This window comes from Pteropus medius, unplaced genomic scaffold (assembly GCF_902729225.1).
Source record: "Pteropus medius unplaced genomic scaffold, Ma_sr-lr_union100, whole genome shotgun sequence".
Lineage (NCBI taxonomy): Eukaryota > Metazoa > Chordata > Mammalia > Chiroptera > Pteropodidae > Pteropus > Pteropus medius.
In genome coordinates this window covers 30,056,439-30,071,148 of record NW_024354875.1, presented here as the reverse complement: position 1 = coordinate 30,071,148, position 14,710 = coordinate 30,056,439, and the positions used below count along the sequence as shown (strand labels likewise).

General features: G+C 34.6%; 1 protein-coding gene across 4 annotated transcripts; it reads left to right on the top strand.

The window, feature by feature from the left end:
- The first annotated feature begins 2,546 nt into the window (after positions 1-2,546).
- SPC25 (SPC25 component of NDC80 kinetochore complex) lies at positions 2,547-11,538 on the top strand. 4 transcript variants are annotated; one of them, XM_039855389.1, is made up of 8 exons: positions 2,657-2,735; positions 3,305-3,360; positions 3,565-3,717; positions 3,810-3,875; positions 6,480-6,626; positions 7,625-7,729; positions 9,750-9,848; positions 11,350-11,538. In XM_039855389.1, exons 3-8 carry the CDS (start codon positions 3,579-3,581, stop codon positions 11,466-11,468), a joined length of 675 nt encoding a protein of 224 aa, XP_039711323.1. In that variant the 5' UTR covers positions 2,657-2,735; positions 3,305-3,360; positions 3,565-3,578; the 3' UTR covers positions 11,469-11,538. The 4 variants fall into 4 exon arrangements, with proteins under 4 accessions (XP_039711320.1, XP_039711322.1, XP_039711321.1 ...); XM_039855386.1 differs by lacking the exons at positions 2,657-2,735; positions 3,305-3,360 and adding an exon at positions 2,547-2,618 and having other exon boundaries at positions 11,350-11,468; XM_039855388.1 differs by lacking the exons at positions 2,657-2,735; positions 3,305-3,360 and adding an exon at positions 2,593-2,655.
- Positions 11,539-14,710: the final 3,172 nt, after the last annotated feature.

Genomic DNA, 14,710 nt, shown 5'->3' with positions numbered 1-14,710 from the left:
AAATATTACTAGTGGGGAATCCATGTGATATTACTAGCAGATAGCTGGCAATATGTGATTGGAATGCAAAAAAAAAAAAAAAAAAGGCAAAACAGGATCGAATCTGAGAGACATCAATGCGAGACAGGATGGCAATGCCCTGGGAGATAAGTTAATGGGAAAAGAGAGTCAAAAATTTGGGGAAGCCTCTAAATTCAGGGATTAGCTAAGAAAACAGGAAGGTTAAGGGACTAGGAGAGAGGAAGAAAGCATCAAACTTCACATTCATGTAAATATTTTAGCTTAGTAGTATCAACTATTCCGCCCACGACAATTAGACCCCAATTTAATTATGATAAGTAAGAAACTCAATATTTCTTGTACATCCATGTTCATAACAGCATTATTACCAATAACAAAAAGGTGGAAGCAACCTGAGTGTCCATCAATGGGTGAATGGCTAAACAAAATGTGGTATATGCATAAGTATTGGTCAGAAGTTTCCAGAGAAACAGAACTATTAGGATACATATTTACTATTATAAGGAATTTGCTTATGTGAGGACCACTTGGATATTTCTGCCCACTCATAATTGGAGTTGCTTAACAAAAATAGTTAAGCAAAGAGGGCAGTAAAATGAGTCAGCTATAAGATATTCACCTTGGTCTAAGAGACATAGTTGCAGCCTTGTGTCTGTTGTGAATATCTCAAAGCCTTGCTAATGAACTCTTTCCATTATGCTCATGGATCAGTCATGCTATGCCAGATTCCACTAGGAATGCATTAGAGAGATGGTCCAAGCATTATTCCAAGCTGAGGAAATAATTTATGATCTTGACCTCGTAATGGCCAAAATAACTGAAAATAATTTCTAAAATTGTGAAAATAGTTACATTACACTGAAACTAAAGTTGTTATATTTGTGAGACATCGACAAATTATTAAGTAGATAATGCTAAATAACCACAACTAACTGATTAATTAATTCAACCCGGATTAGGGTAGAAGGGATGTACAAGCATACCTTGTTTTATTGTGCTTTGCTTTGTGCTTCACAGATACTGTGTTTTTTTTTTTTGACAAATTGAAGGTAAGACTTTTCACCAGAAAAAACATTACGACTTGCTTAAGGTTCATTAGCAATACAAGATTTTTAAATTTAGATATGTACATAGTATTTTTAGACATAATGCTATTGTGCACTTAACAGACTACAGAATAGTGTAGACCTAACTTTTATATACACTGGGAAACCAAATAATTGGTGACTAGCTTTACTCATTTTACTGTGGTGGTCTGGAACTGAGCCCATAATACCTCCAAGGTCTGTCTGTATTCTGTACTTATTCAGACATAGCACAATGCATGTTTCCTTAAATTTAGGATTCTACAAGTAGTGTGATTGTCTTGAAATGGGAGCTATATGTATTGCCTTAGATAAAGTTAGTATTCAATTTCAACAATTTCTCTATTTCTCTAAATCTAAATTCATTCTTTTAAAGTCTTATTTATGTATGTTTTAATGACAATCTGTTCTATAAGAAGTAGGTAGGATCTAAATCATAAAATCAAGAAACAATTTTGAGTACTTACAGGGACCTATTCTAAGGCATTTGTGTTTATTATCTCTTTAAGTCTTCGCATTAGGTATATGCAGAAGATATTATTACCCTCACTTTACTGGTTAGGAAACTGAGGTCCAAGAGACCAAGAAACTTTTTCCACAGTCATACTTAGTAAATAATGGAGCCCGGATTTCAAACCCAGGCAATCTTATTGCAGAGTTGCAGCAGTTAGCCCCTGTGTAACTTATTAGAGAAACTAACTGCCTAAAGGACATTAACACTTGGTTAACATTGCCAACAATATTATCTCAAACACAACATATTAAAATCATAACTCATCGTGCCTCTGATTTCCCGCAACACTCCTCCTCCAATATACCCAATCTATCATGAAGACGTTTTCAATTCTGCCAGCAGTATCTTCATTCTTTCAAACACCCAGGCTAGATAACTTGAATTACCTCTGACTGCCCCCTCTCCTTTTTCACTTTTATCTGCAATACAGCAAGGATTTTACCTATTAAAAGTTTTGTGTCATTGTCATCTGGGGAAGAAACTACCTGTATCAGGTATAGTCTTTTAGTGTTTCTGTTTTAATTTACATGCTCAAAAACAGAGAATAAGAAAATTTTGGAAGTGTTAATATTGTAAGCAAATAAACAATAATTTTCCAGCCACTTCCCAGTGAAGAGTAATTAAAAGATGAGACTATTAAACAATTGTATTTTTATTAGCTTTATTACTTTTAATTAGCTTTAAGCTTAAGGTAGTATCAAAGAAGAGGGCATATACTTGGCAACAGAGTATAATTAAAATCCATTGTTTACATCTAGTGCAGAAATCTTTACTTGAAACTGATGAATGCCCCGTCCTGGGACGTGTCTTCCAAGATCTATTACTACTTTCTCCAAAGCCCTCTCCCAGAAAGGACTACAAATCCCAGAATGCCCTTTCCCCCTTCTTTTCCGCGAGAATCCTGGACTGCTAGCTCAACCAATCCCTTCATGGAGAACCTATGCTACCAGCCAATCAGAAGACGAATGGGCGCCCGGAGTCGGGAGGCGGAAGGCGACGTAGGTTTGAAATAGGAAAGTGGCGCGGCTGTGGGAGGTGGGTTTGGAGACCGGCGGTTGGTTGGTATCGGTTCAGGTCTTGTGCGGGGAAGGCTTCGGGGCTCAGGCCTCCCCAAGGTGAGGGAGGTCGGGAGCTGAGCTAGGCTCCCCGACCCGCCTGTTGCGATAGGGAAAAGTGGACTTGGGGACGGAATGTGTTTTCCGGGGTGGCGTCTGTGAAATGCACGTCCTGTTTTCTGTTTGAGTCTGGGTGTCGCTGGGTGGGCAGCGGCGAGGCTGAAGGGTTTTGGGTTTCACCGAACGACATGTCTGTGTATTCCTGGGAAGATTTGAGGTCATTGGGAAGGTTTTAGCATTACAGAGAACTGGTGGGGTCTAGAATCTTACAGGATAGACATCTTTTACAGAGAAGAACACTGAGGCCTAGAGAGTCTAGGTGACTGGTACAGGTCCTGCAACAAACCCTTTGAACTCCTACTCCAGTCTTTATTTGACTGCAACTTTTCCTGGTCTGGGGTGGGAGGAAGAGACAGGGTAGATGTGTGGGGTCTTATCCTATTTGAGAGGATCGGCTCTCTGGTACCTGGCGATCCAGGCCAGAATTGAAAGAAAGGGTCAGCGTTGGAAGGGGTCTTAGATGTACCAATTTTACTTGTGAGAAAACGTAATCGGAGTCATTTTCCCAGGGTCACAGAGCTTGTAAGTGTCCTGTACAGTTGCACCACTAACGAATTTCTAGGAGGTAAGGGTTTCTAGAATTCTTGTTGCACCTCAACCCTAGTTCAGTCCAGGTGGCTTGATCTGCCCTGGAATATCTAGAGTTAAAAAAAGTAAGTTGCTAACCATTTCTAGCAAAAGTCAGACTGCCAGAATATAGTTGATTGGAATATGAGCCTGATATGATTAAAGTAACAAAAATACAATGTGCGTTCTATTTGTTTTGTAGCATTGTCTTACAAAATGGTAGAGGACGAACTGGCACTGTTAGATAAAAGCATAAATGAATTTTGGAATAAATTTAAAAGCAGTGTCAGTGACACTTCCTGTCAGATGATGGCATTAAGAGATTCCTACAAGGACATCAATAAAGCATTTACAGGTACTTAAATTTAACTTGTAACATGCTATTTTTCTTTGTTTTTTAGTGTTATTTCAGCTGAATTGAAATGTCAATTCCAATTTCTCTTTTAGAAAAGCTGTCTGTGAAATTAAAGGAAGAAGAACGAATGGTTCAGATGTTTCTGGAATATCAAAATGGTATGTGACAAAATGTAGATCAGTTTTGTTTAGATTAAACGTCTTTATGAAATCCTTCATACAAGTTAAACAATGTGTTCCGTGTGTGTGTATACACACATAAGAATAATAAACATATATGTATCCATAACCCAGCTTAATAAATAGAACATCCTGTGTTGACCCTCTCCCATCTTCCAGAGCTAACCTATCAATGTTTTTTTTTATTGTGTTTTTGAATGTTACATAAATGACATCATTTTGTGTATATCCTGTCCCTTTTTTTTTCTTGGCATTGCCCTTGTGAGATTCATCTATATTGATGTATAAATTCCAGTATTTAAAAAATAATAATAATAAGGTTTTTTTTCTACATTGGAAATCACAGACTGAGAAATCACAAAAACTGGAGTTTTTTCAACTCTCTGGGTGTATTCTGAGAGTTGTTCTCTCCATATTTTTACTACTGTTCTTGCCTTCTCATTTTTACCACTCCAGATTACCCGGAGTGGATCAGCTGCTTTTAATGAATTCTCACACACAAACCACAAGCCATATTCCACTGGACATTCTAAATTTAGCAGCACCATGTTTAAAACAGTATTAAATTGGAATGTCTTTACATGGGGCACGTTTTCTTTAATTTGCCCTAGTCCTGATACTTTCTTTTGCTTTGCCTTGCCTACTTTACTCATTATCAACATAACTTTGTGCTGTTTTTTTCCTTTTTCCACTTTGAGAGTATTTTCCCACATTATTAACTTTTTGAAAATATAGTCTGTCTTATTTATGTACCATATTATTTAACAATTTATTTATTAGACATTTTGGATGTTTTCAGTTTTTCACTATTGTAAGTAGTACTGAAAATAATTTTGTGTATGAAAATATCTGCACACATCTTGTTTTCTTAGGGTAGCTTTATAAAGATGAAATAACTATCAAAGGACATGAATCCCCTTAAGACTTTTGTTTTGCAATGTCAAAAATACTTTCCACAAGGACTTTGGTATTTTGTATTCTTCTCAACACTAGCTATTATTTTTGTAAACACTGTTGTAATAAATGAAAATTGGTATGTTGTTGCTTTATCTGCATTTCTGGGATTACAGAGGTTAAATTATGTTTTGTACTTACTAACCGTCCGCATTCTGTGTTTCCTCTGTTTATTCCTTTATCTACTTTTTCCCTTAGGAACTTATATTTGTGTCTTTTTTAGATTAAGAACAATAAATAGCTCATTGTTGGGGAGGATAGTTTATAATGGTCAGAAGCAGCCTTTGAAGTCAAGACCTGAGTTTGAAGCCAGGTCTTACTCTTTATTGTATCCTAGCAAATAAAGCTTTAGGCAAATGAATGAACTGCTGAGTCTTTTTCCTCTTCTTTTAAAATAGAGAGTATGACCTACAGAATAGTGTTATTGTGAAACTTAAATTTATATAAAAAATTTACATAAATAAATATAAGTTGTTGGACAAAGTACCTAGCATATAGTAGATTTTGATGCTTATTTGAATCACATATGAATTTTTTCACCTGTTCATTTTATGTAGTCAGTATATGCCTTTCACTTTGATTTCTTTTTGCATTTGAGTAAAAAGATCTTTCCCCATAGCGTTACTTTTATATTCACAGATACTGCCTTCTAGGTTTTGTAAGATTTCATTTTATATTTAATAAATATGTAATTAATTCTGAATTTCAGCACTGTTTAGGGAACAATCTACCTCTTGATTTAGATTTCATTTTTCATATTAATTTCCTAAACATAACAGGAATTTGTTGGGGAATGCCTTTTTTGTTTAATTGAACTCTAAATCAGTTCTTTAAGTTGTACTCCACTATTGTATTACTAGTGTTACAATCACAGATGTTAAATCTGATAGGGCAAATCCTTTTTCTGTTGTTTTTCTTAGCATATTTTCTTAACTATTCTCACCTATGTATTCATCATATTAAATTTTACAATTTTGTTAGATCCTCTCCCTTCCATGTGACTGTATTAAATATATGAATTTGAGAAATATTGACATCTTTATAGTATTTACAATAGAAGCATAAAGTGCTTCTCCATATATCCAGGTCAAATATATCTTTCAGACAAGTTTTACATTTTTTTAAAATACAGAGCCTACATGTTTCTTGATATTCCTGAATGTTTTGTTTGTTACTAGAGTAAATGAAATTTCCTGTTTGCTTTCCTCACTCCCTTCCTTTTTTCCTTTCTATCTTTTTAGTATGTTTCAGAATCATATAGCGTTAGAATTAGCTGTTTCTTCAAGGCACTGTGTAAATTTGATTGTCTTTGGTGGTGGGTTTTATTTTTGTATTTATTTGAAAGTGGGAGCTGCAAGAGTCACGATCTTCTGATTTTCTATTTCTTGATTTAATTTGGCATTCTTTTTTAAAAAGGCATTTTTGTCTTCTCATTTCCATTTTCAAAAACAAATAGAAAGGAATAGATTAGAATATTTTCTTTTTCTTTTATAATTCTTTAATCATTAGGAAATATCAATTAAAACATTCTGTATTAATATTATGAAAGTCAATATGATGGTCTTATCTTAGATATGTATTGGAGAGTAAAGCATATATATTCTGGCTAATACTTTGTGCTTCTTACAGAGATCTGCAGGCAGAATAAGCTCATTCAGGAAAAAAAAGATAAGTTGTTAAAGTTGACTGTTGAAGTAAAAGACAAAAAGCAAGAATTGGAAGTACTGGCTGCAAATATCCAGGATCTTAAGGAAGAATATGCCAGGAAGAAAGAAAGTAAGTTTCCAGTTGTACACATATTTAAAACATCAATCTAAATTTCAAAGTGGCGATGGTTCACAACTATTATGTACATCTTGCCTTCTCTCCAGCTTATTGCCAAAAATAGAAAATATACCATAGGGATGTAGCCAGCCACTCATCTCTGTAAAGTGCCTGCGAAGTTAGCTAAGTGAGTTTTATTTTCTTTTGATTTAAAGGTCCTTTTGATTTCTAATATAGCCAGAGTAATAATGAAATTGATATGGGAGTTTAGTTAAGCATAGTGGGAGATAGTTTCACTAAATAAGATTTGCCTGGGAGAAGCCATAGTGTAATTTATGCAACAGATTTATTGATCACACATGCTCTGCCAGGAACCATTAAACATGCTCTTTATGCTAGAAAGTCTTTTTGTCTAAGAAACTTTCATACTCAAATGAGTGCTTCCTTTAGAAAGGAGTCTTTGCCCACAAAATAATTCTCAAGTCTCTTGAAAATAGCAAAGTTTTGTTTTGTTAATGTGTTTTCTTATAGAGTTTGCATGCAACTCTACATTTTTCTCATTTGCTATGTATTACTTAGAGAATAATGTGTTAACTTTAAGAATAATTCTAAACTAGTATGAAACGAGGTTGACTTCACATGAGAAATAGTTATGTTTAAAAGAATAAAATATTTCTCCAGTGAAGCAATTTCTTGGCTAACTAGAAAAAGCAAATAGTGTCAAAGAAGTCTATTTCTGCCAGCCATGCAAGTCTTGGCCTATTTATTCATGCTACTACATAATAAAATAGAATAGTACCTGTACATATTTACTCACACAGTTTTTCCTTCCATCTTAAATGAATAGAAGCCCTTTTTGCTAATTGGTAGAGATAGAAACTGAATAAATGTAAGCAGATTCATTTGCCTGCCATCATTTTTATAGTTTTCAAGTTTTTAAAATTAATTAAATGAGAATTATTTGTCATTTAAAATATTTGATACGGTGTATTTTTTTTTTTAAATCATAGCTATTTCCACTGCTAAAAAAGCTAGTGAAGAGAGGTTGAAAAGGCTGCAGAAATCTGTAGACTTGTATAAAGAGCGACTTGGACTAGAAATTCGAAAAATTTATGGTAAGTATACTAACATAAGTAAAACCTAGGAGATTATAAAGGCGGATTATAAAGATGTGTCATATCTTAAGTAGAGAATTAAATAATTTTTTTTCAAAGTAAAAATATGTCATAGGAAATGACATATTTTATCACCCTAACATAATTACTGATGCTTTGGTTATATATCATCTAGTGTTTTAATAAATGCATTTTTTGGCATGGTTGCCAATGTGCAAGTATTTTTTGTTCCTTGTTTGTTTTGGTATTGTATGATTAGCATTTCTTTAGTTGTTATAGCCTGTGTAGTGGTAAATTTAAAATGGTGGTGAAATAGTTCTTTCCATTAATGTATCATGATTTATTTAGTCTTTTATCTATTTTAACACATGTGTTGCTTCTAACTTAGCCTTTGGATCTTGCCTGTTATTTAGTTTTAGAAGTACTGTGGTGAATGTAGACTTCTTCATTCTTTTGTATAATTTCTATGGAATTCCCAGAGGGGTATTACCAGGTTAAAGCATTTAAGTATTATAATGGTCATTATGTGTTTACAGCACTACTTATTGTGTCGGGAGTCCCCAGGATCACCGTCAGGTTTGGTGGTTTGCCAGAAAGACTTACAGGATTCAGCATATAGTCATATTCATGGCTCAGATTTATTGCAGAAAGGATACAAAACAAATCCGCCCAAAAAAGGTTTATGGGCAATGTCTAGAGGAAACAATGTTTTCAGGTGCAAGTTTTCAACAGTCCTAAACCAGTGAAGTCACACAGGATGTGTAAATTCTTCAGCACTGAATTGTGACAGTACATGTGAATTGCTGTCTCCCAGGGAAGCTTATTGGAGGCTCTTGAAGCTTGTGTTGGTTTTCCCTGAACTTCACTCCATGCATCTTTTCCCTTTGCTGATTCTGCTGTACCCTTTTGCTATAATAAATCAGAGCCCTGAGGATGACCATATGTTGAGCCCTATGAGTTCTATTCAAACCTGAGGTGGTCTTGGGGACCTCCAGCACACCAGCCAGGGACCATCCTTGCAAGCAGACCTTTCTAAGATTCTGAGGATAGCAGTCCTTTTGTGTCCAGTTTATTGCCCTTGGCATAACATTTTCAAGGTTTATTCATGTTGTGGCATGTGTCAAGTTCATTCCTCTTCATTGAATAGTATTCCATTGTATGTGTATATGTATAACACATCTTGTTCATCCATTCATCTATTGGTGGACACTGCTATTGTCACCTTTTGGCTACTATAAAAAATGAATGCTGCTGTGAACATGGGTATAGTTACCTATTTGAGTCTCTATTTTCATTTCTTAAGAGTATATACCAAGCAATGGAAATGCTGGATCATATTGTAATTCTTTGTTTAAACTTTCAGGGAACTGCCCAACTATTTTGCACAGCAGTAGCACTATTTTACTTTCCCACTAGCAATATAAAAGGCTTCTGATTTCTTTACATCTTCATCAACACTTTTGTTGTTGTTGTTATAGCTGTCTTAGTAGGTTTGAAATGATATCTCATTGTGGTTTTGGTTTGCAGTTCCCCAGTGATTAGTGGTGTTGAGCATCTTTTCATGTGTTTATTGGTCATTGTATCTATTCTTTGGAAGAATGTCTTTGTAAGTCCTTAGTCCATTTTTGAATTGGGTTGTTTTTTTTGTTGTCCAGTTGTAGGAGTTATTTATACATCCTATGTGTTAAAGTCATATCAGAGATATGATTTGCAAATATTTTCTCTTATTCTGTGTTATCTTTTTTCTCCCTTGGTATTGTTCTTTAAAGGCCAAGTTTTTAATTTTGATCAAGTCCAATTTATTTTTTTCTTTTGTTGTTTGTGCCTTTATTGTCATTTAAACTACAATACATTTTAAAACTAATTTGTATCTTGTACATTTGGAGTCATTGCTTAAGTGAATATATATACTTAGCAGTATAGATAACTGATCAGAGACAGAGATAAGAAAGCTCATCTCCATTGAAAGCTTTGGTACAATAAAATATTCTGATATTAAATAGATAATCTTTTTTTTCAGGTGATAAATTGCAGTTTATATTCACTAATATTGACCCAAAGCATCCTGATAGCCCATTTATGTTTTGCCTGCACCTAAATGAAGCAAGGGACTATGAAGGTATTTCCTCCTCTCTATAACTGGCATTTAAGATTGGCATCCCAAAATGTTATTTGAATTGGAATATAAAGTAATACGAAGGAAGTAATATTCCCACAAGCTATTGTTTTCTAGTCTTGTTTTTTTACGATATTCTAAAGGCTATAACAATAGTTTTGATTTATAGATATTATAATAATATTTTTTCCCAAAAATCAATTTTACAGAATTACTCTATCCTATATATTGATAATTTAGCCAAGTTACTGATTCTGTAGCAGGTTTTTGATTTATGGAGAACATATGTGATTGCTGATAGTGTGACTAAGAAGAAAATGGAAATATATTTATCTCTTTTTTTATTCTAATTACCCTTTTAAAGTAATTTATTGGAATTCAGGAAATGGTTCTCAGCTGTGGTTTCATATTAAAGCATCTATAGGAGATACACACTCAGGTGAACAGCTTAGTTGGCTCCCTAATGTGCCCTGATGACTCAATTCCTACTCCAATGGAATTTATATTTTCGGAATCAGATTCATATACAAATATTTGGCTTTTTCTCTCTATATAGACATCTTCTAATTTAATGAGTGCCGAATTTTAAAAAGCAATCTCAAAAAACCTCTTACCTAGCTTTTTAATTTTCTTTAAGTTGGATATCCTTTATTGCTACTTACTTTCATAGTATTTGATAGTGTATTAAAATAGAAACTACAGTTTAATCTTGGACCAAGTACTCTTTTCTGTTGTTTCTCTGCTTGGTCATGGGCCTGTTTCCTAAGCAGTCTCTACCAAAGAGCGGGATATCTGCTACAGTCGAATTTCTTCCTCTTGAACAAGGGACAAGATTAATAGTAGGGAACGCTAGATCATTTCTTTTGACTGCCCTCTCTGGAGACTTGCTTGCTCCCAATATGTACCACCTGGTACAACTACATAAGAGTTACATACTGTTATTTGTGACTTGGAGTATCACTTGTTTAGTAGGCAATGCAAATACAACTTTTGGAATAGCAATCACATTTTCAAATGACTTCCATTTCATTTGTGAAACTTTAGGTTTTTTTCTCCGTAATTGTAAATATTAAGGGTTGGCATTGAAAGTTGTTCTTTTTTGATCCAGTGGTCAGAAACTAGAAGTCAGGCTCAAGTTTTGCAGAGTAAACTTACTTAACAGTTAAAAAAAAAAACCTGTTAAAACAGTGTAAATAGTTAAAATATATAGGAAAGATGATGGGAAATGGCGTTCTGTTTTTTATCATTAAGCTCTTCAATCTCTTGACTTCTGTTTAAAGCAAGACTGTAGTGCATAGATTTGAACATTTAGAGATTAAACAAAGGAAAGTTCCAAAATAGTTGGGATATGAAAATCAAGTGGATCTATCATCATGTGCTCAAAGCAGTTCAATAAAATGGAATTAAAATGATTTGAATCAGATGAAAGCATCTAAATTAGAAATACTTCTCTTCCATAAAAAAAGAAAATCTCATTCACATTGTCTTTTTTTTTTTCTTCTAGTGTCAGATAGTGCTCCTCAACTTGAGTGCCTAGCAGAATTTCAAGAGAATGTAAGAAAGACCAAAAATTTTTCGGCTTTTCTTGCCAATGTTCGGAAAGCTTTTAGTACTATGGATTAAAATTAATGTATAAATAGTATATGAGAACTGTTTATTTTCCTTTCCTATCATGTATCTCTTTTAAAAGAAATTCTCATTATTTGTTGTTTGCTTTATAGTCCTTTTGTATTTTTTAAATATTTCTGTGTGGTGTATTTCTTTGAGATATTAATTAAAACCTTAGGAAATAAAATTTATAAAGTCAAATGTGTCTTTTTTTGTTTTTGTTTGTTTTTATGAAAGATAATATATATACACACATGCAGTTGACCCGTGAACAACATGGATTTGAACTGTGCAGGTCCACTTATATGTCGATTTTTTCCAATAAATATACAATTAGTCATCCATATCCCTGGGTTTCACATCTGTGGATTCAACCAAGCATGGATGGAAAACAGTATTTTCAACCCACCATTGGGAATCTATATAGGGAAGGCTGATTTAAATTGTATGATTTTCAACTGTGTTGGGATTGGAGCCCCTAACCCCTGCAGTTGTCAAAGGTCAACAATATATGTACATATATATTCCTAGGTAAATTCTACTAATATGTATAATATATATAATGTAATACATAATAAATACATTTTATATATTTGAAATAATATATATATATTTTTTAATGGCAGGCATGGGTAGTTTATGGATAGCCTGTGAATGGGAATTTGTACAACCAGCACTGTATCTCAAAACTTTCCAAGCTTCGAAGGTCAAGGACTGATAATATTAAAAAGTTAGGAGGCGGGACCTAACCTAGGGTTGGCAAATTTTGAAATGTACTTAGTAAGATAAACACCACTAAATTAGTATCATCTACTATCATCCAAATAAAAAGGAAAGAACATTTTTATCTCACACCAAGAGGCATCTATAGTTAAAGGACAAACCTTTATATCAGAGGTTGGCAGTATTCTAAGATATTCAAAAGTTATATTTTTGAAAATCTATAGAACATTTATAACCAGTGTCCATTTTGTAATATTTATATTGTTTGATTGTGATCTGGATATAAGTTTGCCATCTTGACAGTGTATTCAACACAGGCGAGTTCAAATGTCAGCTTGTTCTAGGATTTTGTTTTGTCACCATCCTTTCCTTGTAAAATTGGTTGTATTTAGGTATGCTGGCTATAATGGAAGCCACATAATACTGCTGCAGGATATCTTGGATACACCTAAAAAGCCATGGAACAATGACCTTGGTGCCTCCAGTTCCTCTCCTGCTTCTGGAAATGTTGGGAACATTTTAGTCTGGTTGTCTGGTTAGAGTAAGAAGGAAGTTTCAGAAGCACTCTCCCTCATTTGCCATTCGTGCCTCGGACTTGGCTCAGGGCTTTGTTCATATAGCAGTAGAATTTATCTGAGGAGAATGCTGTGGACTGGTGGGAATGTTCAGTGACCCACCCCGAGGTGCAGACCAGCTTTTAGGAACCACTGTGTGGTATTAGCTTTGCAGAGATAAAAGGCCAATAAACTGCCCTAGATATGGGAGCCTTTTCTACTCACAGTCTCACCTGTTTTAGCAATGGCTTGGCTAAAGGGAATATTTTAACAGCAGGGGTACAGTAAGCAAAACTACCCAGTTTTCCTATGCAGATCTTCACATTTGGCCTTAATTTTTTTTATATACCTACATTTAAATGAATACATAAAACCATATCAAAACCTAACTTTGGTTTTTGTGGATCTTGCTTGATTTGGAGCTCAAATCATATCAGCAGGATCCATTTCTTAGCTGTTTTTTTTTTCTTTCCTGGGCTGAGGCCCCATGTGGTAGACCTCAGCAATTTCAAGCCCATCTCAGTACCTGGCCAATCACTAATGAGATAAAGTACATGCTTTGGATTAGACTAGATTCCTTTATGAAACCCTTGTGTGGAGGTAGATTAACCTCCACAGCTTGAGCTAAGAGAGGAAATGTTATAGCTCCCGAAAGGGAAAGACAAGATGTTTGACAGTTACAAAACGATGCAGCAGATGACTAATACAGTGAGTATGTATTTACTGAATTCCCCGCTTGAAATATATCCACATAAAACAAACATAAAACTTAAGGAAAGCTTTTCATTCATTGAGACTAGAGAAAGACCATGTCTCATAACGCGAACTCTTCATTTACTGTTTTGAACCATACTGTGAACAGGCATTGACATGATTTGCCTTAGTAAGAAATTCTGAAGGATTTCACCTACAAGTTAGAGAAATAAAGATTTGTGATGAGAGAAGAAATGGGGAGCTCCTCACTTAGGGTCTGTTTCTCCTCAAGGACAGCAATTCTTCACTTCTAACTGGGGATGGAGGTGGAACAAGATCTGAGAACAAGACCATGTAGCAGGAAGTCACCGGCTTTGCTGCTGGGATCCAAAGTCAGATAGAGAAAGAAAAATTTACTATCCTACCAAAGGGCCTTAAACCATGGAATTTTATAGTGATTGGTTTTCTCAGCTAGGAAGTCGATTCATTCCAAAATGGAACGTAGTTAGGGATAGTCAACTTAGAATAATAGTTAATACTTTTTAGCCCTATGTGTCCAACACTGTTCTAAGCCCTTTACATATATCTACTCCTTTATGTTCTATTAACAACTTTTGAGGTAGATATTATCCATAACTTTGTTCTATAGATAAGGAATCCAAGATATGGAGAATTTAAGTGACTTCAAGCCACACAGTTGGTAAATGTTAGAGTTGGGGTTCAAACCCAGGAGCCCTACCTGGACTACACCTTATGCCTTGCTATGCTCTATTGCAGGGAAAGTATAAAGACAAAGTTCTTAAAGATTCTAAACAAATTTGAACTTCTATAATTTAGCTTTTGTGTTTTTTTTAGAAGTACAATGATTAAGGGGAAAAAATGGTAAACTGTTGAAAACAAGGAACTATGTTTTGTCTGGGTCCTTAGAAAAAGCCTCACTAAGATGACTAAAGAGCTGCAGATCTCAGGGAAACAATGGGCAGAGTATTTGGTGTTTAGATCCCATGTGGCTCACTGAGAAGTTTCTAGGGGTGTGGTCATCATCGACCCAGGTATTACGGAAATGGTGGATGGGGGGGCTTCTTTTGAATTATGCCTAAGTCTTATCTGTTTAATCAAATATAGAGGCCTTAATTTTTGAGGTTTACTATATGCCAACCTAGGAAGATTCTGGAACTGATATTATGAATATATTAGCTTAAATTTTAAAATTGATACATTATGAAAATTATACCTTGAATGATTAGAATACACATGAAAGGCAAACCAGACTATCCTATTAAACAT

Bases quoted from the DNA above. Each gene is read 5' to 3' on its own strand.
- SPC25 (XM_039855386.1), top strand. From the start codon at position 2,561: ATGCTACCAGCCAATCAGAAGACGAATGGGCGCCCGGAGTCGGGAGGC. The intron at 2,619-3,564 runs GTAGGTTTGAAA...TTTGTTTTGTAG, and splicing joins GTCGGGAGGCGGAAGGCGAC to CATTGTCTTACAAAATGGTA. The intron at 3,718-3,809 runs GTACTTAAATTT...TTTCTCTTTTAG, and splicing joins CATCAATAAAGCATTTACAG to AAAAGCTGTCTGTGAAATTA.